Source organism: Anabrus simplex, chromosome 5 (assembly GCF_040414725.1).
Source record: "Anabrus simplex isolate iqAnaSimp1 chromosome 5, ASM4041472v1, whole genome shotgun sequence".
Taxonomy (NCBI): domain Eukaryota; kingdom Metazoa; phylum Arthropoda; class Insecta; order Orthoptera; family Tettigoniidae; genus Anabrus; species Anabrus simplex.
In genome coordinates this window covers 3,630,484-3,655,840 of record NC_090269.1, presented here as the reverse complement: position 1 = coordinate 3,655,840, position 25,357 = coordinate 3,630,484, and the positions used below count along the sequence as shown (strand labels likewise).

Here is a 25,357-nt window from a genome sequence, read left to right as displayed (position 1 = left end):
GATGAAACTGGACTATGACAAGGATGTGTGGTGTTAGTACAGTTATTCTTATTAGTTGTGGATGAAACTGGACTACGACAAGGATGTGTGGTATCAGTACAGTTATTCTTATTAGTTGTGGATGAAACTGGACTATGACAAGGATGTGTGGTGTCAGTACAGTTATTCTTATTAGTTGTGGATGAAACTGGACTATGACAAGGATGTGTGGTATCAGTAAAGTTATTCTTATTAGTTGTGGATGAAACTGTGTGAAAGACAAGGATGTGTGGTGTCAGTACAGTTATTCTTATTAGTTGTGGATGAAACTGGACTATGACAAGGATGTGTGGTGTCAGTACAGTTATTCTTATTAGTTGTGGATGAAACTGTGTGAAAGACAAGGATGTGTGGTGTCAGTACAGTTATTCTTATTAGTTGTGGATGAAACTGGACTACGGCAAGGATGTGTGGTGTCAGTACAGTTATTCTTATTAGTTGTGGATGAAACTGTGTGAAAGACAAGGATGTGTGGTGTCAGTACAGTTATTCTTATTAGTTGTGGATGACACTGGACTACGACAAGGATGTGTGGTATCAGTACAGTTATTCTTATTAGTTGTGGATGAAACTGGACTATGACAAGGATGTGTGGTGTCAGTACAGTTATTCTTATTAGTTGTGGATGAAACTGGACTATGACAAGGATGTGTGGTGTCAGTACAGTTATTCTTATTAGTTGTGGATGAAACTGTGTGAAAGACAAGGATGTGTGGTGTCAGTACTGTTATTCTTATTAGTTGTGGATGAAACTGGACTACGACAAGGATGTGTGGTATCAGTACAGTTATTCTTATTAGTTGTGGATGAAACTGGACTATGACAAGGATGTGTGGTGTCAGTACAGTTATTCTTATTAGTTGTGGATGAAACTGGACTATGACAAGGATGTGTGGGGTCAGTACAGTTATTCTTATTAGTTGTGGATGAAACTGGACTATGACAAGGATGTGTGGTGTCAGTACAGTTATTCTTATTAGTTGTGGATGAAACTGGACTACGACAAGGATGTGTGGTGTCAGTACAGTTATTCTTATTAGTTGTGGATGAAACTGGACTACGACAAGGATGTGTGGTGTCAGTACAGTTATTCTTATTAGTTGTGGATGAAACTGGACTACGACAAGGATGTGTGGTGTCAGTACAGTTATTCTTATTAGTTGTGGATGAAACTGGACTATGACAAGAATGTGTGGTATCAGTACAGTTATTATTATTAGTTGTGGATGAAACTGGACTACGACAAGGATGTGTGGTGTCAGTACAGTTATTCTTATTAGTTGTGGATGAAACTGTGTGAAAGGCAAGGATGTGTGGTGTCAGTACAGTTATTCTTAATAGTTGTGGATGAAACTGGACTATGACAAGGATGTGTAGTGTCAGTACAGTTATTCTTATTAGTTGTGGATGAAACTGGACTATGACAAGGATGTGTGGTGTCAGTACAGTTATTCTTATTAGTTGTGGATGAAACTGGACTATGACAAGGATGTGTGGTGTCAGTACAGTTATTCTTATTAGTTGTGGATGAAACTGTGTGAAAGACAAGGATGTGTGGTGTCAGTACAGTTATTCTTATTAGTTGTGGATGAAACTGGACTACGACAAGGATGTGTGGTGTCAGTACAGTTATTCTTATTAGTTGTGGATGAAACTGGACTACGACAAGGATGTGTGGTGTCAGTACAGTTATTCTTATTAGTTGTGGATGAAACTGGACTACGACAAGAATGTGTGGTATCAGTACAGTTATTCTTATTAGTTGTGGATGAAACTGGACTACGACAAGGATGTGTGGTGTCAGTACAGTTATTCTTATTAGTTGTGGATGAAACTGGACTACGACAAGGATGTGTGGTGTTAGTGCAGTTATTCTTGTTAGTTGTGGATGAAACTGTGTGAAAGACAAGGATGTGTGGTGTCAGTACAGTTATTCTTATTAGTTGTGGATGAAACTGGACTATGACAAGGATGTGTGGTGTCAGTACAGTTATTCTTATTAGTTGTGGATGAAACTGGACTACGACAAGGATGTGTGGTGTCAGTACAGTTATTCTTATTAGTTGTGATGAAACTGGACTATGACAAGGATGTGTGGTGTCAGTACTGTTATTCGTATTAGTTGTGGATGAAACTGTGTGAAAGACAAGGATGTGTGGTGTCAGTACAGTTATTCTTAATAGTTGTGGATGAAACTGGACTACGACAAGGATGTGTGGTGTCAGTACAGTTATTCTTATTAGTTGTGGATGAAACTGGACTACGACAAGGATGTGTGGTGTCAGTACAGTTATTCTTATTAGTTGTGGATGAAACTGGACTACGACAAGAATGTGTGGTATCAGTACAGTTATTCTTATTAGTTGTGGATGAAGCTGGACTACGACAAGGATGTGTGGTGTCAGTACAGTTATTCTTATTAGTTGTGGATGAAACTGGACTACGACAAGGATGTGTGGTGTTAGTGCAGTTATTCTTATTAGTTGTGGATGAAACTGTGTGAAAGACAAGGATGTGTGGTGTCAGTACAGTTATTCTTATTAGTTGTGGATGAAACTGGACTACGACAAGGATGTGTGGTGTCAGTACAGTTATTCTTATTAGTTGTGATGAAACTGGACTATGACAAGGATGTGTGGTGTCAGTACTGTTATTCGTATTAGTTGTGGATGAAACTGTGTGAAAGACAAGGATGTGTGGTGTCAGTACAGTTATTCTTATTAGTTGTGGATGAAACTGTGTGAAAGACAAGGATGTGTGGTGTCAGTACAGTTATTCTTATTAGTTGTGGATGAAACTGTGTGAAAGGCAAGGATGTGTGGTGTCAGTACAGTTGTTCTTATTAGTTGTGGATGAAACTGTGTGAAAGGCAAGGATGTGTAGTGTCAGTACAGTTATTCTTATTAGTTGTGGATGAAACTGGACTATGACAAGGATGTGTAGTGTCAGTACAGTTATTCTTATTAGTTGTGGATGAAACTGGACTATGACAAGGATGTGTGGTGTCAGTACAGTTATTCTTATTAGTTGTGGATGAAACTGGACTATGACAAGGATGTGTGGTGTCAGTACTGTTATTCTTATTAGTTGTGGATGAAACTGTGTGAAAGACAAAGGAAAAATATGGGGACAGGGAACAGAAGGTAATGCCATTTGCAGCTGATGTGAAGTACATGGGCAACTCGACTTGTTCATTGAAATTATTGAAAGTGTGGAAAAGAGTAAGGCACTAGTGTTGAGTAGAGGAGAAAGGGGAGCAAAAAGAATTTTAAAAATAAAGGGAATTGATGCGGGATGCAGATTTGAACATGGAGGTCAGTAAAAGGATTCAACAGAGAAATGCAATCTACCAGAATGTGAGAAACCTGGTGGGGAAGAAGTGTAAGGTTTAAGATGTACTAACACCCGATACTGACAAGTACAGCAGAGACTGGACAATGACAAAAAGACAGGAGAATGAAATCCAGCCCAGTGAAATGAAATTTTTAAGAAGTATGATAGGAAAGACAAGAAAGGGCAGTGTGAGAAATGAGGACGTCAGAATGTAAATCGCAGTGGAAAAGCTTTATGACAGAATGCAGAGAGATGAACTTAGATGGTGTGGACGTGTTGAGAGGATGCCAAAGAAAGTAATGGAGACCCAGACAGAAGGTGGAAGGGCAAGAGGGATACCCCGTCTAAGGCAGTTAAAAACTGTAAAGAATAGTGTAATTAGAAGAAGCCTGGATTGCAACACAGTTAAGAAGGAAGGTGGTAGTTGGATGGAAGAAGAGCGAAAGGTCCCATAAACATCCCATCCCAGCAGGATGACGGAAGTGGATGATAATGAATTTATCAAGTTCTAGTGTCTGCGGTCTCGGTTTGATTTTTACTTTCAAATGATGGCACGAGTGAAGGTAGTATTTTATTAGACCTCCAGTTCTTGATGTTTCTGGACATTTGATTACACCAAAAATGGGGATTCCTCAACATAAGACAGATCTCATTTTACTTGTCCCAATTGACTCTGGATCAACATTTCAAGTTCAAGGGTTGTTTCCTACCCTAATTTTGATTGTCACAGTCTGTGATTGTTGAACAACAGTCTCTATACAAGAAATGTTTGTGCAATGAAGAAGAGAGTTTCTCTATTTTTTTCATGAAAAGAACAAAAGTTGACCCAGCACAGAAGTAAATTGTGTAAACAAATTCTCTAACTCATCAAACTATGCGTTACTTTCCATCTTCAAACACATGGTCATTTCAGTTCTTCTCCTTTATGAGAAATTAAAATTTACTGGGAGTTGGAATTCAGAAAATTGAAAACTGTCATATTTGAATCTTTTCACTCCCAAGTTTTTTCACCCGTATGCATGTCCCATACCAGATGTTTCTGGATGTTTCGACAGTGGTTGAAATACTCCACAATACCGTGTATTTACGCAGCAACGTTAACTGTAGTTTTCTCTGCTCTACAGCTTGTTTTACTACAAACTATCTTCACTGTATTCATAAAAGGCAGACTCATCTTCATTCCCTAAAATTTATAAAATATAGTCTTCCTTCATACTTTCTGTACACTTCTGCATACCCATCTCAGAAGACAGCTGTGCAAGAAAAACACAAAAGACATAATTATTGTCAAAATACAGTGAGACATCGTCTGAACAGATCATGTGATTACAGCATGAGACTGAACTCAGAAATGGATAAGAGCGCTTTGCTTGAAATCCGAATTTACTCATGTTTAGGACAGCGGGAGACACCTTGACACCCGAGTTAACTCGGACATGGGATAGGAAAGGTTAATATGTTTATTCCAGAAAATAATTTAGCATATCCTCATTAAATTCATTCTTTTTTTCTCTTCCAATTCTGGTCCCTTCTTCTTGAAAAAGGTTGGCAAACACCATGGACTAATTTATTCCTACGAGGACGAATCTAATAGTAAGGTACACTTCCAAAGGCTCTGACAACATACAATGTAAGTCCCCAAGAGACTGTAAACGTATGACAGCTGCTTTCACCTCCTCATTGTCCTTCACCGAGATCCTTTTTCATGTGATAATCGCGTGGTGGTAAGTCTGTGCTGTATGGAGGATGTTGCCATACCTCCCACTTGAATCACTGCAGCAGTTTGGTTGTTTGGCGGGCCATTATCGTGCAACAGAATCACACCGGCGCTCAATTTTCCCCACCACTTTTCTTTAATTACCTTTCACAGCCTGTTCAGCATTTGACAATACAAAGCTGAGTTGATTGTCGTGCCTTTCAGCATAAATTCCACGTGCACCACACGCTCCATGTCAAAGAACACTGTTGCCGTCCTTCATGCTGAAGGTTGGATCTTGGCCTTTCTTTTGTTGTGGTGATGTGGTGTGCAACCATTCCATCGATGTTCTCTTTGTTTTGGGGGTGAGTGGTGGAGCCATGTTTCATCCTCTATGATGATTCGTTGCAGAAACTTGTTGCCCTGAACAGTTTCCTGCAGTGTTATGTGCCGATTCTCTCTAATGGTCCCTTCCACACAGTCAACATTTGCAACGGCACTGGACGTTGCGAGCCTGCCTTCACACTATTTGTCCATGAGATCTGTACGTCCAGAGTCAAATTGCTTACACTACTTTACAATACCTGGGTGAGAAATGGCACACTCACCGTATAGAGCAGTGGTTTAACGATGAATGTCTGTGCAACTGAGCCCTTTAGCCCATAGAAATCTGGTCGTTGCATGCACCTCCAAGCTGGAGTGAACATCCAATTGATGCGCCATTGAGCCTAGCTCGCTCTGCACACGCAACATGATGAGATACCAGATCAACCTTCCTATCGGATGTGTCGGCAGTTACTGTAGCTTGCTTCACATTGGCTACGGTCACGACACAGCGTGCTCTCGCAGCAAGCTAGTGTAAATTACTTTGCCCTCATATTTTGTGCTTCTTGCATCATGGCTGTCAAGTCACTGCTTGGGTTCCATGTCCAGGATGATCTTCTCCATCCATCTTTCTCTTCTGTCTTGTCTTCTATGATGAATTGTATCGGACTATTATATCTCGTAAATTAAGTAGCCCGCTTTCCTGGATTTTGCGAGGGTAACAACTTCACCTAATTTCTCAATATCTCCTCGTTGGTGGTGTGGTTTATCTATAGGATCTTCAAAATTCTATGAAGCATCCACATTCCAAAAGCCTGCAATTGGTCCATTAATGAAACCATTATTGTCTAGCCTTTGATACCATGTAACATTCAATTTTTACCAAGTTATGCTTACATGGTTGATTATTACTCCATTGTTGACCTGTTCATATTAAAACCTTTGCAATTCCAAAACCGTCTGTCATAGAAAGCTGTGATTTCCACTGACTTGATTATTGATACACTCTAGTCTAGAGAAAGACAAGCATTCAGGCTGAGAATGCCATCATTCTGGTCATTGCCCTAAACTCTTACATATTTCTGATCTCCTTTGAGTACCAGTCACAGCATTTCTCTCTGATGTGTACAATATCTATGCCTGTGTTTATTTTCTATATATTTTGTGTACTTATTTCATCAGTTTTGACAAATTATGATTAGGGTGCCTCATAACAACATCGCAGTGTACTAAATATTTCTTTGAAGAGTCCATATCTATTTATTTTGTCTTTTGTTATTGCTTGCTTGCACATAAATGTACCAAGGAGGAAAATAATGAGAAAGTATGTTCAGCACATATTGTTGATAGCTTAAGGCAGTGTAGCTCTAGGTCATTTGAAATAGTTGATAGTTGCTGATCGCAAACTTCAGAACATGCTTATCAATCCTAGCATGCTCATAGTATGTAAGTTATGCATGCCTAAGATAGTGTTATGTTTAGAAACAGCTTGTAAGTACTTGTAGTTTGTGACCACTTCTCTAAACCAAATGCTGGCCCTTAACATGTAGTATATATAAAGTGTTATAGCACTGTGATCATTCATTCTTCAGCATTTCAAATCAAATCAAATCAAATCAAATCAAAATCTCTTTATTTGCAAATGAGGTGTCTACCTCGGTGGCAAATGGTACACTAAAATACATTATTGTCAAGCACTAAATATTAAATTAACAAGAGAAGAAAATTTTTCCTATAATACAATATTATACAATTTACGCTAACAATGTTTTCTATTAAACACACAGCTCATCCTTAATAAATTTATATTGTTTACAAAATTCTAATTATAATATCTCCTGTACTACTTACAAATATAGTCAGCTGATATACAGTATGTGGAATTGCTTCAAATGATACTATAAAACTGGTATAACATTAATATTTACATTGCATTTATTTATTTACTATTTTTTTTTTTTACCCGTTCTGGATCCTAAGTAGCATAACGACCTGCTGCGTCTTAACCAGAGCCCCTTTTGCCACCACTTTTCAGAGTTCCTGAAGGGCCTTCACAGCTACCGTAGCGGTCCCAGGGCCCTCGAAGTCCCCACTGTACTTCACCCCTACAGGCAGTCCCCTACTTTGGCTGTCCAAACTCCTTAGACCAGGGGATGGAATTAATTTATTCACACACATTTTTTTTATTTACAATAACCTGCACCGGTCGAATGCCCTCTAACACTTCATTTATTTTCTCTGTTGCTGTTTATTCTCTTCTTGAATATCTGTACAGATTTTGGAAAAGGATCAAACACTACCCCTGGTAAACTGTTCCACTCCTTCACACCCTTCCCAATGAATGAAAATTTACCCCAATCGCTTCTGCTAAAATTCCTTCTAATTTTATATTTGTGGTCAGTCCTGCCGATATAATTATTTTCCAACTGAAGCCTCTCACGGATATCTCCCCATGCTTCTTCTCCTGTATAGGCTCTATATAATCCGGTAAGTCTAGTTTTCTCCCTTCTCTTACTTAAAGTTTCCCACCCAAGTTCCTTTAACATTTCTGATACACTACTCTTTCTCCTGAAATCCCCTGTTACAAATCTTGCTGCTTTCCTCTGCACACTATCTATTTCTTTTATTAGGTATTCTTGGTGAGGATCCCAAACACTGTTTGCATATTCCAATAATGGACGAACCATACTCAAGTAACTTTTTTCTTTTAATTCTTTGTTGCATCCTTTAAGTAGCCTCATTATGACATGTAATGATCTGTATGCTTTCCCAACAATGTCATCAATATGACCCTTCCAGTGCAAATTACTTTCAAATCTCACACCTAAGTATTTGCACTTGCCATCTTTTGGGATAACTTCCTCATCCAAAGTATAATCAAATTCAGTTTTAAAACTCCTGTTTGTAAAAGTTGTAACAGTTGATTTGCCTCCATTAACCTTCATATTATTTTCTTCAACCCATTGTTGGATACTTTCAAGGTCCCTTTGTAATTCTGAACAATCCTCAATGTTGTTTATTTCTCTATAAACAATTATGTCATCTGCATACAATCTTATTTTTGATGTTATATTGTTCCCTAAATCATTTGCGTATATTAAGAAAAGTAACGGACCTATTATACTACCCTGTGCAATTCCCTTCCAAACTTTCTCTTCCTGAGATACCTTATTTCCTACTTTGACTTTCTGAACCCTTGAATTTAGAAATGCTTTTATCCAACGTGTAACCCTTACGTCCAATCCTATTCCCTCCAATTTCTTTAATAATATTCCATGTTCCACTCTATCAAAGGCTTTGGAAAGATCTATGGCTATGCAATCTAACTGACCTCCTGAATCCAACTGATCTGATATGTCCTGCTGAAATCCCACCAGTTGTGCCTCACAAGAAAATTTCTTTCTAAATCCATACTGGCTCCTCATGAACCAATTTTTATCATCACATATCCCTCTGATGTACTTTGATATTAAACTCTCCAGAATTTTACAAACTATACTGGTCAGGCTGATTGGTCTGTAGTTCTCTGGTTTCCTTTTATCACCCTTTCCTTTATAAATTGGTATTATTATAGATTCCTTCCATTCCTTTGGTATTACACTATTATTTATGACATAGTCAAAGAGAAATTTTAAATAAGGCACTATGTACCACCCCATTGTCTTTAATACCTCCCCAGTAATTTGATCACTTCCTGCAGCTTTTCCTTGCTGAAGCAGTTGGATTTCTCTGAAAATATCTTCGTTTGTGAATGAGAAGCTTCTTGTTTCCCTCTGTCTCTCTCCCTCTCTATCTTCTGTTTCGGTTTCCAACTCTTGACAATCATCTACTGAATCTCTAAATTCCCTACTAAATAGGTTTGCTTTCTCAGTATCTGTTAAATAGTGTTCACCCCCTTCTCCCACCCTTGTAGGAATTTGGACTCCTTTTCCTTTTTGACTCCTGATATATGAATACAGCTTTTTCCATTTCCCTTTGTGGTCATTACCCTCTTGAAGTATGCCATTCATATAATTCTCTTTTGCTTCCTTTTTCACTCTATTCAGTTCCCTCATTAGCTGTTTTCTAGTTTCTCTACTCTCCCTACCCTCTTTGATTTTCCTGTTTACTATTCTACATTTTCTTTTTAATTTTCTTATTTCCCTTGTATAATAAACAGGGTCTGAGGTCATTTTACCCTTCTTAACAGGTACAAATCTCTTCTCTCCTTCCCAAATAATTCCTTTAAATTTAGCCCAAAGTGTATCCACGTTACTCCCTTCACTTATCCAACAACTGAATTGTGATTTAAGGTAAGTCCCAAATTCATCAACTTTAGTTTTTCTGTACAATTTCTTGTCTTGTGTAACCCTCTTATTAAGCCTTTTTGGTACGAGTCCTACATCCATTATTACAGCCTTATGGTCTCCTATTCCTTCAATTACCTCAGTTTTATCAACAATTTCCCATGGTTTAACCAAGAATACATCTAGTAAGTTATTGAGACGAGTCGGTTCTTGTACTACTTGTGTAAATCCTCCCTCCCAAATTAACTTATTTGCCAGTTTCTGTTCATGGGCTTCACTTGCAGCTCCTTTCCATTCAACTTCAGGCAAATTTAGATCTCCCCCAATTATTACCATATCATTATTATTGTTTTTATGAGTATAATCTATTATTTTTTCAAAGATTTCCATGTCTCTTTCCTCTCTTCCAGGCCTGTATGTTCCTATAATTCCCACCTCCTTCATATTATCACAAACTAATTTTATCCCTAATATTTCATCCCTTTCATCGGTAAACCATTCATGTGAACAGTAAGTTTCCTTCACCAGAATAAACACCCCCCCCCCCCTCCCTTTTTATCTCCTCGGTCTCTACGATAGACCTTGTACCCTTCTGGAAATACTTCTCTATTTCCCACCCCTTCTTTCAACCACGATTCCACTCCTATCACCACATCAGTCTCATAAGATTCCATCAATGTACCGAATTTTAATTGTTTATTTACTACACTTTGACAGTTTACCAAGAGCAATCTCAGACCCCCTTCCTCCCTAAAACTTGACTGTTGCAATTGGGTAACTTGAAATTCCTTACTATCCTGAGTTTCTTTTTCTAGTTGACTGAGCCAGCTTGAAGTACAGCTGGCTCTTTCTACTAGTTTTCCTGGTCAGTATTATAACTCAAGGGAGTTGCCTGTTTTACAGTACATATCTTAAGATTAATAAAATCTAGAACAATATTTGCTATCTTTCGTTTACCTGAATTGTTTAGATGGAGGCCATGTTTTGTATAACAGTATCTCTCAAAACTGCTGCATTCAATAACCTGAGTTTTCCGAAAATGTTTACAAATTTTAACAATATCTGTATTGACCTTGTCCACTTCAATGTTCACACACGAGTCTCTACTCAAATCATGCCTGTGGGGCACGTTCACTACAAAAACGTTAGTGTGGGTCAGCTTCCCTAGTGTATGTTTAAGTTGTGATCTTACATTCTTGGCGTCGTCGCGAGCTACGTCGTTCGTCCCACCGATGATAAGCACTGCATCGCCGCTCCCGAAGTTCCTAGTTGCTGCTTCTACGTTTTCCACAACACTGCTGATAGAAGCTCCTGGATATATTTCTCCGGTTGCTGCTATATTCTCGTCGTTAATCACTCCCGCAATTCCCCTTCCTTGGCTATCACCAAACACAGCTACCTTCGCTGATTTAGGCCTAACTGGGTCTTGAATCTGAATTCTAGGCCTAAATTTTAAACTCGGCACGGCAACGGATCGCGATGATTTGGTTTCACGCGCGCGATCACTTTCTTCCAGGATTAGATTATTTAGGGCAGAAAACCTATTTCCAATGTTTATTTCTGGAAATTCAGTTGTAATTTCCGGAAATTCAGTTCTAAAAGCTGATCTCTGATTCATGGTTCATATGTAAATTTACCTAGAGAATTAAATATATTTGAAGAGTGGTGAAGCAAAATGATCTAAGTGCCAAAGGGATATTTTCAGAAATTTTTCTTTAAAAGTTAACCTATCAGGAAGTGTTTGTTCTCATGAAAACCATTGGCATCCACAAACAAAATTCGGAATGTAAAAAAATAGCAAATTAAATGTATTTATATAAACATAATAGTTTATGTCCAATTTGATGCCGAGCGACTTAGCTGCATGGTTCAGGCCGTATAGCTGTTAGCTTTGATTATTTTAACCATGAAATTAAGAGGAGAAAAAGGTTTAAAACTTAAGCAGTAAGTCAATTGACAAGTTTGAGAATTAAGTATACAAATAAGATGTTTGAATTACAGATTAAGAAATGTATATATAATGTTTTTCTATTTTTGGTGTAAATAAGGATTTAAGGAAAGGAGAAGTTTTCAGAAACAGAGTGGGCAGCCTGTCAAATTTTAAAATATATTGACTAACTTAATAGGTTTTATTCATTTTGTGATTTGAAAATTTTTAAAAGTTTTTACTAAATGACATAGTAACGATAAGTGAACATTTTAGACACAAAAGGGCTGTTTTAACAATTTCAAGATTTTATATAAAATTTGTTTTACTGTATTGTACAAATGTGTCAAGTGCAAGGATTTTTCTGTGATGTTTTGCATTCCTGAGGAAGGGAGCAGTGAGCTCTTGAAACATGCACGTGATTCTGATAGTTTATCCCTGACGGATGTCACTTTTTAGACTCCCCATGATATATTTGATGGGCACCTAGTTTGGAAATATGACCCCCACTAATGCATCACATGTGAAACCAATAGCAGTTTTAAAAAGACAACTTTTAAGATTTCCATTCTATGGAAATACAAATTATTCACCAATGAAAATAAAAGTTTTTATTTTAGTTTAATCCTATGTAAATCGAGATAAGAGTCAAGTTTGTATTCACCAACAAGATTATCTTGGATAACGGGTATTATCTTGATTGAAAATTTTACAGGAGATTGGTTGCCTGAAAAATGGGAAATCTAAGAATAGCCTTCCAAGATGGCAGCTTGTATATACTGGAATACCTAATTGAAAGAGAAAATCACGACAATGAGTAATATTAGTTTAAGATATTACCAAAATTTATTAGGATCAACCTATTCAATACAATTGAGTTTCCAAGGTTAGGATTTACATCCTATTACACTAAAATTTGAAGGGACATGTTTTGCCCTTTATAAGGGCATCATCAGCCTTTTTACCATCATACCTCAAAGATAAAAATCAGGATCCTGATTGTCGTGGTAAAAAATATAAAATGAGAATATAAGATTGGAAATGAGTATTATACAATGTGAGAAATTGTTATGAGTTCTTAAATAATCATTTACAATTGAAACTTCATTTAAAATGTTTGCGAAGAAAAGGTTGAAGTTGGTATGATATTACACTGGTAATTTTAAAATATTTTATAAAATAGACAAACTAGTCCTTATCCACATAATAACAAGAAGGTATATGGCTAAAGCTGCCGTATCAAATTTCGACTTTAGTTTGTCTATTTAAATTACCAGTGTAATATTATACCAACTTCAACCTTTTCTTTGTAAACATTTTAAATGAAGTTTCAATTGTAAATTATTATTTAAGAACTCATAACAAATTCTCACATTGTATAATACTCATTTCTAGAGGCATGATTTTTTCGCATAAACGATAAATGCGACAAAAAATATTTTGAAGCGATTTTGCGATATCTTTACGAATCATATGTTACTGGTTAACGAAATATGGGTATTATGTTCACGAATTAAAGCGAATTAAAGCGAAATTCAATTATATCACAATGAGCGCGATATTACAGCGAAATCTGAGTGAATAACGAACTTGACATTTTGTTCCAAGATTATGTAGCAAATTAAAGCGAAATTCAATTATATCACAATGAGCGCGATATTACAGCGAAATCTGAGTGAATAACGAACTTGACATTTTGTTCCAAGATTATGTATGGAAAAGAAAGGAAAGCGACAAAGATTCATCAACAGGAAAGAAATATGTTATCATTATTATTCTGGAAAATCTCTTTAAGACATGGCATCAAAGAAAAGGGGTCGGCTCCAAGCTTTTTGCCAAACGAAATGTTTGGAATGTTGTTCTTGTGGTTGTTGGTAATCCCACCCCAGCCTGTCTCCTCATGGCACTGTGCAATCCTGGAAACCCTAATGACGTCTACAAGTAGCACAATTGACTGATGTATTTCGGCTCCGTGGTCAGGTAAAATTAAGAAAGTGATCACAGACTAGCGAAGATGGGTCGCTCGACAAGTGTTATGGTGCACAGCAGAGCTAAACAGTTTGCAAGTGAAAGTTTATACGTTTTGGAAAGCAATATTTTAATGTGTAGATTTTGTAATGTTCGTATTGAGTAGGAGAAAAAGGATACTGTCTCAAAACATTGTTTTAAAAATAAGGAACATTCACAACGTAAATTTAGCACTCCAACAGTGAAACGGCAGGCAACAATAGAACTCTCATTAAATATGCAAAAGAAAGCTAAGAGTGAAAAAATAGAATTTATTCACGAAACAACAGCGATACTACTCATCAAAGCCAACACCCCGCTGGAGAAGGTAGACGACCCTGTAGTCCGGAAATGGCTTCAAAAGTATGTAGTCTATCAATAAAACCTCCACAATCAATGATCAGTGATAGTAATGAAACCTTCAATGATTAATTTTAGGTATGAATGTAAAAAGGCTGATGATGCCCTTATAAAGGGCGAAACATGTCCCTTCAGATTTTAGCGTAATAAGATGTAAATCCTAACCTTGGAAACTCAATTGTATTGAATAGGTTGATCCTAATAAATTTTGGAAACGGCATTTCAATACGGACCAAACATGAAATTTGTAACACGTAATGAGTAATATGTTCAAGATTGCACAATTAATAAAATCGTAGAATGTGCCACTTATTTCGAGGACTACTTCCACACTGTCGGCCTTATCCATGATCGAACACAACCTGGAATTTTATATCTTGTACGGTGACTCTTTAATGAATTAAGGAATAAAACGTGTAAAACAGAGTATCAGTAGTGTTGAAGCAAATGCAAATGATATGGTGATTCAGGGAAAGGGAGAAAAGGAAGTACAAAGGAAACTGGACATTTGGAATGGAAATCTGAAAGAGTTTGGAATGGTAAATAGCAAACAGAAAACTGTGGTCATGCACTGTGGAAAAGAGAAAAAGAGAAACCAAGTGAACATGGACGGAGAAGAGTTAGAGAATGTAGAACAATTTACATATCTGGGTAGCATTATTAATGGAAGTAACGAAATTAAACCTGAAATTAATAACAGACTAAGTAAAGTTACAACATTTTATCATCAAATCAGAGAGCTTTTATGGGATATTACCCAAGAGAACAAATTTAACATTATACAGATAGTATTTCATACCAATTGTAACATACGGACTAGAAACACTGGTAACTAATATGAGACAAGATAGTAAGATCCAAGCAGTAGAAATGAAATTTTTAAGAACATCGGTTAAAAAGACAAGAAGAGAGAGAATCCAAAATATTAAAATCAGAGAAGAGCTAAATATAGAACCATTAGTACAGAACATACGGAAAGCAAGACTGAGATGGTTCGGACATGAAAAACAAATGGGAAAGAAACGGGTAGGAGGAAGGGAATTGAAAACTCAAGTTACAGGAAAGAGACCAGTTGGAAGACCAAGAAGAAGGTGGATGGATCAGATTTGGAAGGACATTAGAGAAGCTAGATTGGATGTGGCGGAAGTAATGGAGCAGGAAAAGCGGAAGAACAGAAAGGAGTGGAGGAATGGAGTGCCACATTGATGATGATGATGATGATGATGACCTTTTTTGTTTGAGTGAAATATACAATGTGTAGGCTATGATTTGTTTTCTTTAATTTCTATGTTGTTAATCCTTTTTGCTACCAAATTGAATAACAATTCAGTCTCTTGGAAAGTCATATCAGGTTTCTTTCTTCGTTTCTATTCAATAGTGGACATAATTTACACGAATTATTTGCAAACTCCGAATGGAATCAAAAACTTGTTTACATTTTGATAGTGGCGACAACACGTAGTCATTTGTTTTCCGTGCATCAGTATGAAAATTTTACAGTTAATATTCAGATTGGAACAAAACTTAGTTTTGGTGAACCGAGATAATAAATTCTGCGGTGAATATGGGCTTTAGAAACACTGTAACATACCTGTAAGAAACACCCTTAATGAATAAGCCACTGAAAAAGAATAGTATCCTTAATAAAATAATAAACATTAAAAAGTAAATAAATCCTGCTAACTTATTGTTGGGCACTTACAGTTTCTTGAAAACACTTATTTTCTTCACTCAGAAGTTTGAGTCAGTGCCAGAGTAAGCTTAAACATGGAGCTTCACTAATTTCAAGTATGGAGGTGTCATGTACTTTGATGAGCTACAGTTGGAAAGATAGAATGGTTTAGAAATGAAACTAGACTAAGGCAGGGAAATGTGCTGTCTGTTTCTAATGGTTGTGTATGAAATTGTAAAGCAGACAAAGGGTGATGATTTGCAGTATTGTGGTCTGGGGAACAAACAGCAATGAAGTACTAGAAAAGTATGCCGTAAAAGTCAGTGCAGAGAAAAGCAAGATGCTGGTAATATCAAGAAGAAAAAGACGAGGGAAAGGCATAGCAAAAATTCGTGTTCAATGCCTTAAAATTGTGGACAGTTTCAAATGCCTAGGCAGAGATTTAATGCAGAATACAAGGCTGGATATGGAGATTAGCAAGAAGGTGCATTCTACCAGTCTGAGAAACCTTGTCTGGAATAAGGAAGTACCTACCTACAGTAAAACCTCGTTAATTCAAAGTCGCTGTGACGCAAAATTGGTACTTCGAATTACATGATTTTGAATTAACCGCCAACTCATAATTCAGAAATGCCAACCCTTGATGTGTCACAAAATATTCTAAGGCCCGGTACTGCATGCAATTAACCTTGATTTACAGTTTATAAACCTTTTGAATACCATGGAAAAAACTATTTTCAAAATGTGTCCAACAAGGTGCAATTACAGTACTCAAATAATGGATTTGAATAAAATAACGGCAAACATAACCTCATGCAACAAAAGAACAAAAAGCACGATTCAAAGACGAGGACAAATTATGCTGGGTCCCCTGTACAGATGCTTTATCTTTAGGATTACTGTACTGTTTGCATTTTTAGATGCCTTGTACTTGCACAGAAAGTACCTACACCCTTAAAACATAATGGCTTATCCAACTTTCGTATGAGGAGGAGAGGAATTGTCACGCTTCCGTATGCATTGCAACACAGCTGGCTGACACTTCTCTCCTTTAAAACCGTTTGGGCTCAGATTTAAAAAAAACAATGCAGTTTCATCGGCATTGACAATATTGTTAGGTGCTTATGAATTGATTATACGAGGCACGCTTTTACGCCAACTGCCGGAATCGCCAGTGTTCGCGGATTCTGCTTCTCCGCACACTATCTACTGCGTGATATCGTGGCGTTCCTTAAAATGCAGAGTACAAAAGAATTGTGATTTCATTCAAACTTAGCAAATATGAAGCACACTGTAGACACACCAAAGTGATTGAAATGCACAAAGCTACCCCTGCACGTTCCAGAAGACGCGTTCTTTCATGATGCGGAGAAATTTTGAATTTAAATTACTCTGTGAAATACTATATTTTTTAATGTAAAGGCCCTCCATCAACAACTTGTCTCTATCTAGATTGAAGAAGAACTACCAGAACACTGGACAACAGCCCTCATTCACCCACTGCACAAAAAAGGTGACAAAACCGACCCTAATAATTACAGGGGAATCTCGCTGCTAGACATAACATATAAAATATTTTCAATAATCATCTTAATAGGATAAGTTTACAACTTGAGAAAAACTACAAGAATATCAAGGAGGTTTCAGACCCTGGAGGAGCTGTCCTGATCAGATCATGAGTCTTAAGTTGATAATGGACTATAACATGAGAAGAAATAGAGATATGCTGATAACATTTGTAGATTTCAAGAAAGCTTATGATTGCATCCATAGAGAATCTCTGTTCAAAATTTTAAGACACCTTGGACTACACCCCAAATTAAATAAACATGATAAAATTGACTCTCACTAACACCAAATCAAAAGTGAAGTTTAGGGGTGAAACATCAGAGACATTTGAAATTAAAACTGAACTACGGCAGGGAGATGGGCTCTCACCACTATTACTTAATTGTGCTCTAGAAATGGTAATGAGGGAATGATTTAGGAAACGTCCCCCCAAAATAAAGATTGACTGAAAAATCAAAACAAACTGCCTGGGTTTTGCAGACGATTTAGCATTACTAGCAGTGGACATAAAAGAAGCAAAAACCCAGATATCAGAACTTCAAAACATTGAAAATAAAATTGGCCTCAAAATATCATTTGAAAAAACAGAAATTATGCCCCAAAAACCAACACAACTAAAACAAGTTACCATAAATGGTAATAAAATCAAAATAGTAACTCAATATCTTGGAGAAATAATAACACAACCTAAATGAAAAAAAACTCAATCCAGACAAGAACAAATAGATTAGCTAAAGCACAAAAATTAACATGGGATATCTACAAAAAGAAATGTCTATCAATAAATGCAAAAATAAAACACTACAACACAGTTATAAAACCGGAAGCTACATATGCAGCAGAAACACTCTTTTACCTGAATAAACAATCAAAGACTGACAGACCTCAAAAAATTGAAAGGAGGATTGGAAGAACCTGCATCAACAAAAAATACCAGAAAGATGGACAGTGGCGGTTAACACCTAACAAAGTCGTGTACAAAGAGCTAGAACCCATTACAGATACTATGCGTAAGAGGAGACTGGGATTCTTTGGACATATCACGAGGATGTAGGATTCGAGACTTCTGAAACAACTAGTACAACACAATCTCGTCTCAAAAAATATCACAACAGGATGTAAATGGATCAGAGAAGTAAGAGAGGATCTGAAGGAAATAGGCCTTACAACAGAAGACACCACAAATAAGATAAAATTGAATACAAACTCAAGAATACAAACCTCCGCTTTACCCTTACACAAAACAAACTAACCACATGCATATTTTCAACTGAGAAAAGGGCACGAAGATCGGAGCTTCTGAAGATGTACTGGGAAGACTGGAAAGCCCGAACAATCCCTTCAAAGATACCTGAATGACGGACGGACTAAAGTGATCCTATGTGGTCATAAAAGAAGAAGAAGAAAGGCAGTTTTGAATTAAAAGTCTGAATTTTGTTAATGGGCTGACATTGTTTTTTGAATTACAAATTATCTGTATTTCGAATTAAACAATTTACATAACATGCAAAAGCATACCTCATGTTTCCAGGAACAAGAGCTTCTTCTAATTAGGCAAGATTTTGAATTAACCAATTTCGAATTGTCGAGGTTCTACTGTATTGTGGACCCATACTAACTTAAGCGGCTGCGACCTAGACAAAGACAGTAGGGAGGAGAATAGAATTCAAACCAGTGAAATGAAATGCACAAGAAATATGATCAGAGGGAGAAACGGAGATGTTAGAATAGAGAATTGATATGAATATAAACTAAAATTATTCGGACATGTGAAGAGGACAGAGGAGAAAAGAACACCAAAACAGGTGATAGATATGAAGTTCGAGGGAGAGGAAGATCTAGAACAAGGTGGATAAAGACGAGTGCAGGAAGAAGAAACCTGGACTGGGACAAAATGATGGAAGAGGAATGGTGGAAGGAGAGAGGAGGATGGAGAAGTGCCAGCAGGGGGAAGGATGATGATGAAGATGATGATTATTGAAATAAAACATCTTTTCTCCCCCATCATTTTTTTTGTGTTTCACAGATACAGTGCTTATTTTATTCCAGCTTCACTTTCCATTATTGTTCTTTGTTTCTGAACATTGGGAAGTTTTTTCGTACATTTGAATGCCTAACAACAAAGGGACATTTACTACACTAAACTGGGGAATATTCAACGCAATGCAGACATCTGTACCTGGGAGCTGTGACGTGGTGTGCGTGGCACTTAGGGCCACCATCTGTTGATGCATTTTAAAAATAGGAGGAGAGTGCATCTGGACACCTCACTGGCACTGATACACAGATTACTTTGGAAGAAAAAGCTGGATTTGACACATTCGATATTTAGTTTCCTTTCCCCTGCCACTCTTCAGTTAATTAGAAATTATTGAGTTAAATTATAAAGAAAATGTTATACTTTTTTTTCTTTCTGGAGAACTTCATGCTTCTTTTAGGTATGTACATCAGCATTTAACCTTTTCCGGTCCAGCGTCGAGGTGACCTCGACATTATGTTTCGTTCTACTTGAGAAGTTATTTATTGAAGTTCATTGACCTGATTGAGGTCGACCGATATCCCTGCAGTTTCTAGAGTAAATGTTTGTGCACAAAGGAAGCCGTTCTGGTATCTCCGTGGAAATAATACGAGATATACGTAGCCATGTATCATCATGGTTACCCGTGGCCGTGGCCTGTCAGCTGTGTTTACGTTGAGTAGTTCTGCACACGTGTTGTACTAAGCATGTTTATGTGTGAATGTGAATTGTCTCAGTTGAATTTGCGATATAAAAGTGGCAGATATCAATGAAGAAGAAATACGTATGCATGTTTATTTAGACAGCAGTGACGATAATTATTTATTTGAATTGGACGAGGAGTTTAGAGAACTGTCAAGTGAAGATGAATGTGTAGTGAACTCCAGCATTGCAAGTTGTCAATTTTCCGTGGTAAGGCACAAAGGATATAATGTATCCACAAAGAGAGTCCGCCAAAACATGCACACGGAGCCCCCTACACTCAGTTGGTTTCTTGGGGTTGTAGGTTATAAAGGATATTCTTCCCCTGAAACCGAAAACAGATTCGTCAACTGACAAGTGTGACCCAGGTATGAAATATTCGCTACATTTACTGTCAACGTATTCTAGAAAATTACTGACTTTATGAGTTCTGGTTTGAAGTCTGGTACCTTGATGTTGAGTGTTTTCTAAATGGAGCATCCAAAATATTTGTAAAAAATGTTTCCTAGTGAAAGTTTAACTGAAGGAAAGCACACGAGAAACAAATTCTTTTGACCAGAAATCTTTCATATCTGGCAAATGAGACGTTAGACTTTTGTGTAAAGCTCTAAATAACTCACTAGACTCATGTTTATAGAATATAATAATCATAATAATATAATTATAGTTACTAATAAAAGTTCTGAGTTTAATCTGACTAGGTAAAATTGTGCAAAATTAATTTAGACCAGGCTGTTGGAACATGTGACAGAAAATTGGACTGTAAAGGGTTAATAGAACTGAAACAATTCAATTTGAATTATATCCATTCATCAGTTGTAATTAATGTATTTCTTTTGAACTGATGATGACTGCTTTTGGTGAGAAAGTACTTACGTATTTTCTGAAGTACTTCTGAACTGTCTATTTTTTTATAGTTTGTTGTCTCATAAAAGTTGAGGTTGTCAGAATTATTGCACTGATATTTTGGATAGAGTACTTTCAGTTCATTCAGAATTTGAAATAATTGTGATTGAGAACAGTAATGATGGTGTACAGATGCTACCAACAGAAATCATCTGCCTCAAGCACATCAATGCTGCTGTATTTGATGTTGTAGCAGCAGTACTTTTATAGAAAAGTGGATAAAAGCTCTGTAATCTTAATGTGCATGTTTCAAAAGAAGATCCAGATTGTGATTCAAAACTTGAAATCTGGTCTGATAAGGAACAAGAAGAGAAATAAAATAGTATTTCTTTTCTTCTGAAGATGCAAAATGTAAACAATTTCAGCTCTTTTTCATGATATGGCAAAAGCTCAAGAGCTATGTAATCATGTGCCTTGAATACAGTATTCCTTATTAAAAGTTTTTTCTTCATAGTAATACTAGAGAAACAGAATTGCTAACAGAAATTGAAGAAATAAACTTACATTGTGATTCTTTAATGACGGCCTTACTTTTACTGATACGGTCAAATGCTTGTTTAAGGAGGCAAGGAAATTCTGATTCAGGAAGCACACCTCCGTTACGTTGCTTCCACTCATCAAGAACGTTCCTGCAGGCACGTTTCAGTGGGCCACGTTCAGTGGTTGGCAAAGATGAGTTGTGTTGTGCGGTAAAAGAACAAAGCAGGCATTGTTTAATTCACACAGCTTGATGACTTGGAGTGAAATACGACTAGATAAATTGTCATTGATCAGCAACTTTGGTCCCACAAGCCTTCATTCAAAAGAAAACAGACACATATCAGACCATCCATGTGGCATTGTGTGTGGTGAAAGCTGTGGCTGTTATTCTTTGAGGTATCAGTTACGCTTTCAGAGTGATTAACTTCTCATTTGACAATGACTTTAACTTAATCTGGGTCATCAGACAAATCAGTCCCATTGTATTTAATAACATTTTACTGTCGAGTGACTTATCCAGGTGATTTGTCCGTCAGATGCCACCTATGAACTCAAAAGTAGAAAAACAAGAAGCTCTATGCACACATGAGGGGGATAATTTATAAAGTGACAAAGTTCATCGAAAAAAAGAAGCCAAAGAGGGACTCACTATGGACATAAGTCAGCTCTAGTGAGAATGTCAGAAGCAGCAAGAGTATCTAAGTACTTTGTCAGTGAAATTTAGCGTGAAGGCATTGATGTTGAAAATAAGGGGGTTCATTCTAGTTAGGCTGATCAGCAAAGACTGAGACTGATTTTTTCCTGTAGCTTCCATGATAGTTTCTTATCTGTAACATATATATTTGAAAAGAGCGGGTTTTAATGTATAATGTCCGTAGGCGGCAGCACTCTCGTATCAGTAAGTTGGTAGTAATGCTCTATTGTGCATACACTACATGCATTTCGCACACTAGACAATAGAGGTGACAGCATGCAGTCCCGCCTCACCCTGCTGTTACTAGTGAGGAAGCACATTGCAAAGAAACAACCAGAGCTTTCTCGGGCAGGGTGGCCACTTCATCATGACATTGCACGGCCTCACATCGCAAATCAAGTCATGCAGTTTCTGGCTGGATTCAACATTACCTGTGTACCGCATCTGCCTTATAGCCTTGATCTTTCACCCTGTGATTTTTTTATTCCCATCACTAAAGGCAAAGCTTAGGGACATTCGATTTGAGAACTCTGAAGTGAGGCAATTCTCAAGGACCTCGTCTGCAGCATGTGTTCAAGGACTGGCAGAGACACTGTAAAAAGTGCATTGAAGTACAAGGGGACTACTTTGAAAAAGATCATGTAAACATTGAAATGGAGTTATAAACATCTGTAAAAAGAAAAGTCTCAAGTCTTTGTTGATCAGCCCTCGTATAACATTACAACTACAGACTTATTGTTTCTAAGTTTGTGTATAAATTTAAAAACATTGTTTCATATGGAGTTTCAAATGAGTTGTGCTATTTTTGTCTTGTGTGTGGTTATTCACATTTTGTGCTAGATTTTCTCTAAGAAACTAAAGCTAGCCTGTGTTAGAATAAGATGAATTCTTAACCAGTTTGAATGTAATAATGATGATATTTGATTCAGTATTAATTTGTGTGTGTTAAGTAGTGTTTTCTTATTTATTGTTTCTTCATTCATTGATGAAATAATCTTTGTTATAATAATATTCCAAATTATTTCTGACGATCTTAACTCCCCCTCCAGTATAACATAACTACAAGCAGGCATATGTGGTGGAGGACAGTGCAGAATGGAACGTGCAGCAGCATGCCATGAGTGCTGACGCGCCCCGGCTTGCTGAAATCTTAACTGATGTTTTTGCTGTCAGTCGTAGCGGAGGTTTCTGACATCACACAATTACCACAACCCATCCCTACATAGATAGGTTTATATTTTATGACATAGGAGTTAGAAATATAATATGGCATAAGGAGATAAATTGACAAAATAGGTTTGTGCAACAGATTCAGGAAAACATTGCAAATATGTTCATGTCTTAAACAAAGAACATAAAAAATATAGAAGATTAGCATTCTGCACGATTGATTTGCTGAATTGTGACAATTATTCTGGTGTTATTGGTATAACATCCCCCTACTTCCTTAATCATTTGCTTTCCTTCATTCATTAAATACAGTTCTCTAATTCGATGGGCAGCTTTTTGTTCAGAGAAGTGCACTTTAAAAAAAAAAGTAAACAATGCATTAAATGATCCATTTCTTTTAGAAGAAGCCCCGAAAGTTTAGCATCAGGAGCAAGTCTTCAAGTCAACAGGGTATCAAGGTAGTACAGAAATCAGTGTTGTGTGTTGTCAGTGAATGTGCTTCTTTGGCTTTCATGTCTCTTGTCTCGTAGTACTTTAGATCACTCTTCCAAACATTGCACAGTGGCAGACATTCTCCTCCCTTCCCTCTTTACTTTTCTTACTGTACTTTCTTTAAAGAAAAATTTGAAAAAATTCTATATCAAACATTGTTCTGAGATATAAGATACATGGATTTTAACCTATCACCTAAATATATCCCATTTACAGTATATTTATTTATGCATTTAATAGAAATATTTTAAGGTAGATCTACTTTGTGACTAGAAAAATAATACAGCTTGAACTACTGACATAATTGATGCTCAAGATTCTTCTCGTAGAATAGACACTCGAATTATAATTGAAATAGCATTTGTAAAAGTGTACCAACCCTTTTTTTAAGTTCTTGTCTTACTGAAGGTTACTTTTTGCTTTACTTAATCTGCAAGAATATGATACAGAAGAAGAAAGCAAAGTTCCTTGGATACGTACTCTCTTGTCAAAACCACCATTGAGGGTAAAGTATGGGAAAGAGATGCAGTGGATGATCAAGGATGTCATACATGATGAACTGGCATGTGGTTCATATAGCCTCATGAACAGGCTAAGAAGATCATCAGATATGACTACAGCAACAAGGCATTGCCTTTATTAGGTGATGATGAATCCATCATCAACATCTTCATCATCATCATCATCATCATCATATGGAGCAGTTTCCAACCACAGGCTGGATCTGCCTCTTCATCCACCACTTCTCTTCTCTCACTCTCGTCCAGTTGCCTCCTCTTGCCTCGATGCTCTTCCTTACAATTTTCAACCATCTGTCCCTTGGTCTTCTTCTGTATCTCCTTCCCTTCAATTCCATTTCTAACATCTCTCTTGGTATCCTCTCTTCTCCCATTCTCTTAACATGTCCATACCACTGCACTTTTCCTGTAGGGCTACGTCATTTACCATTTCCCACACTCTCTCCATTCTTGTTAAACCTACTCGACACCTTTAAAACTTCATTTCCACTGCTTGTATTCTGCTTTTATCCCTCTCCATTACCACCCACGTTTCTGATCCATATGTCAGAATTGGCACAAAATAAGTCTGGTATCTCTGTGGTACATCCCTGTTCCATATCAGTCCTCCCACACTCTTAAAGAATCCATCCTTCTTCTTTCATTGATTCCCATCCTGTTTCCTGCATTTTCTTCAATTACACTTCCCTGGTATTTAAAGTTTTCAGCTCTTTCAACTTCTCCCCTCCTAATGCCATGCCATTATGCGTTCGGTTCTTGTTTTGTGTCATTTCCAGGACTTCACTCTCACTGATCCCCCATATTAGTAGATCATCTGCAAATAACACTGCTTTCATTCTTCTCTCCCCAGTGGTCTGTGCTCATCCATCACCACTATAAATAGTAGAGGTGAGAGGGCACTTCCTTGCAAGGCTTTCGTTTACTGCTCTTTTCTTCAGCAGTGTCAAATTATTGTTCCATTATTATCAAAAACCTTATTTGAAAGAACTATCGCAGCATAATGCTTTATTCCTGTACAGCACACAAATTGTGTAATTTCATGAGAAAAATAATAGTGCTAAGATTTATTGGAAATAAATCATTCGTCCTGCAGTGAGCGTGACCTTAAAGGTCCGGAATACATGTTAGTAGCCTGTAGAATTACAGTGAAATTATAATTACAAAT

The 25,357-nt window shown here is 37.0% G+C and overlaps 1 protein-coding gene across 2 annotated transcripts in view; it reads left to right on the top strand.

Moving 5' to 3' along the window:
* The window catches only part of Trpm (transient receptor potential cation channel, subfamily M), an 819,353-nt gene that overhangs the window by 718,100 nt on the left and 75,896 nt on the right, over positions 1 to 25,357 (top strand). Inside the window, exon 16 of one of the 2 annotated variants that reach the window (XM_067146725.2) lies at positions 23,584 to 23,640. The exons of the other annotated variant lie outside the window; for it this stretch is intronic. Within the exon in view, the coding sequence (XP_067002826.1) occupies positions 23,584 to 23,640 (57 nt within the window). The remainder of the gene's footprint in view (positions 1 to 23,583; positions 23,641 to 25,357) is intronic. 2 annotated transcript variants of the gene reach the window in all.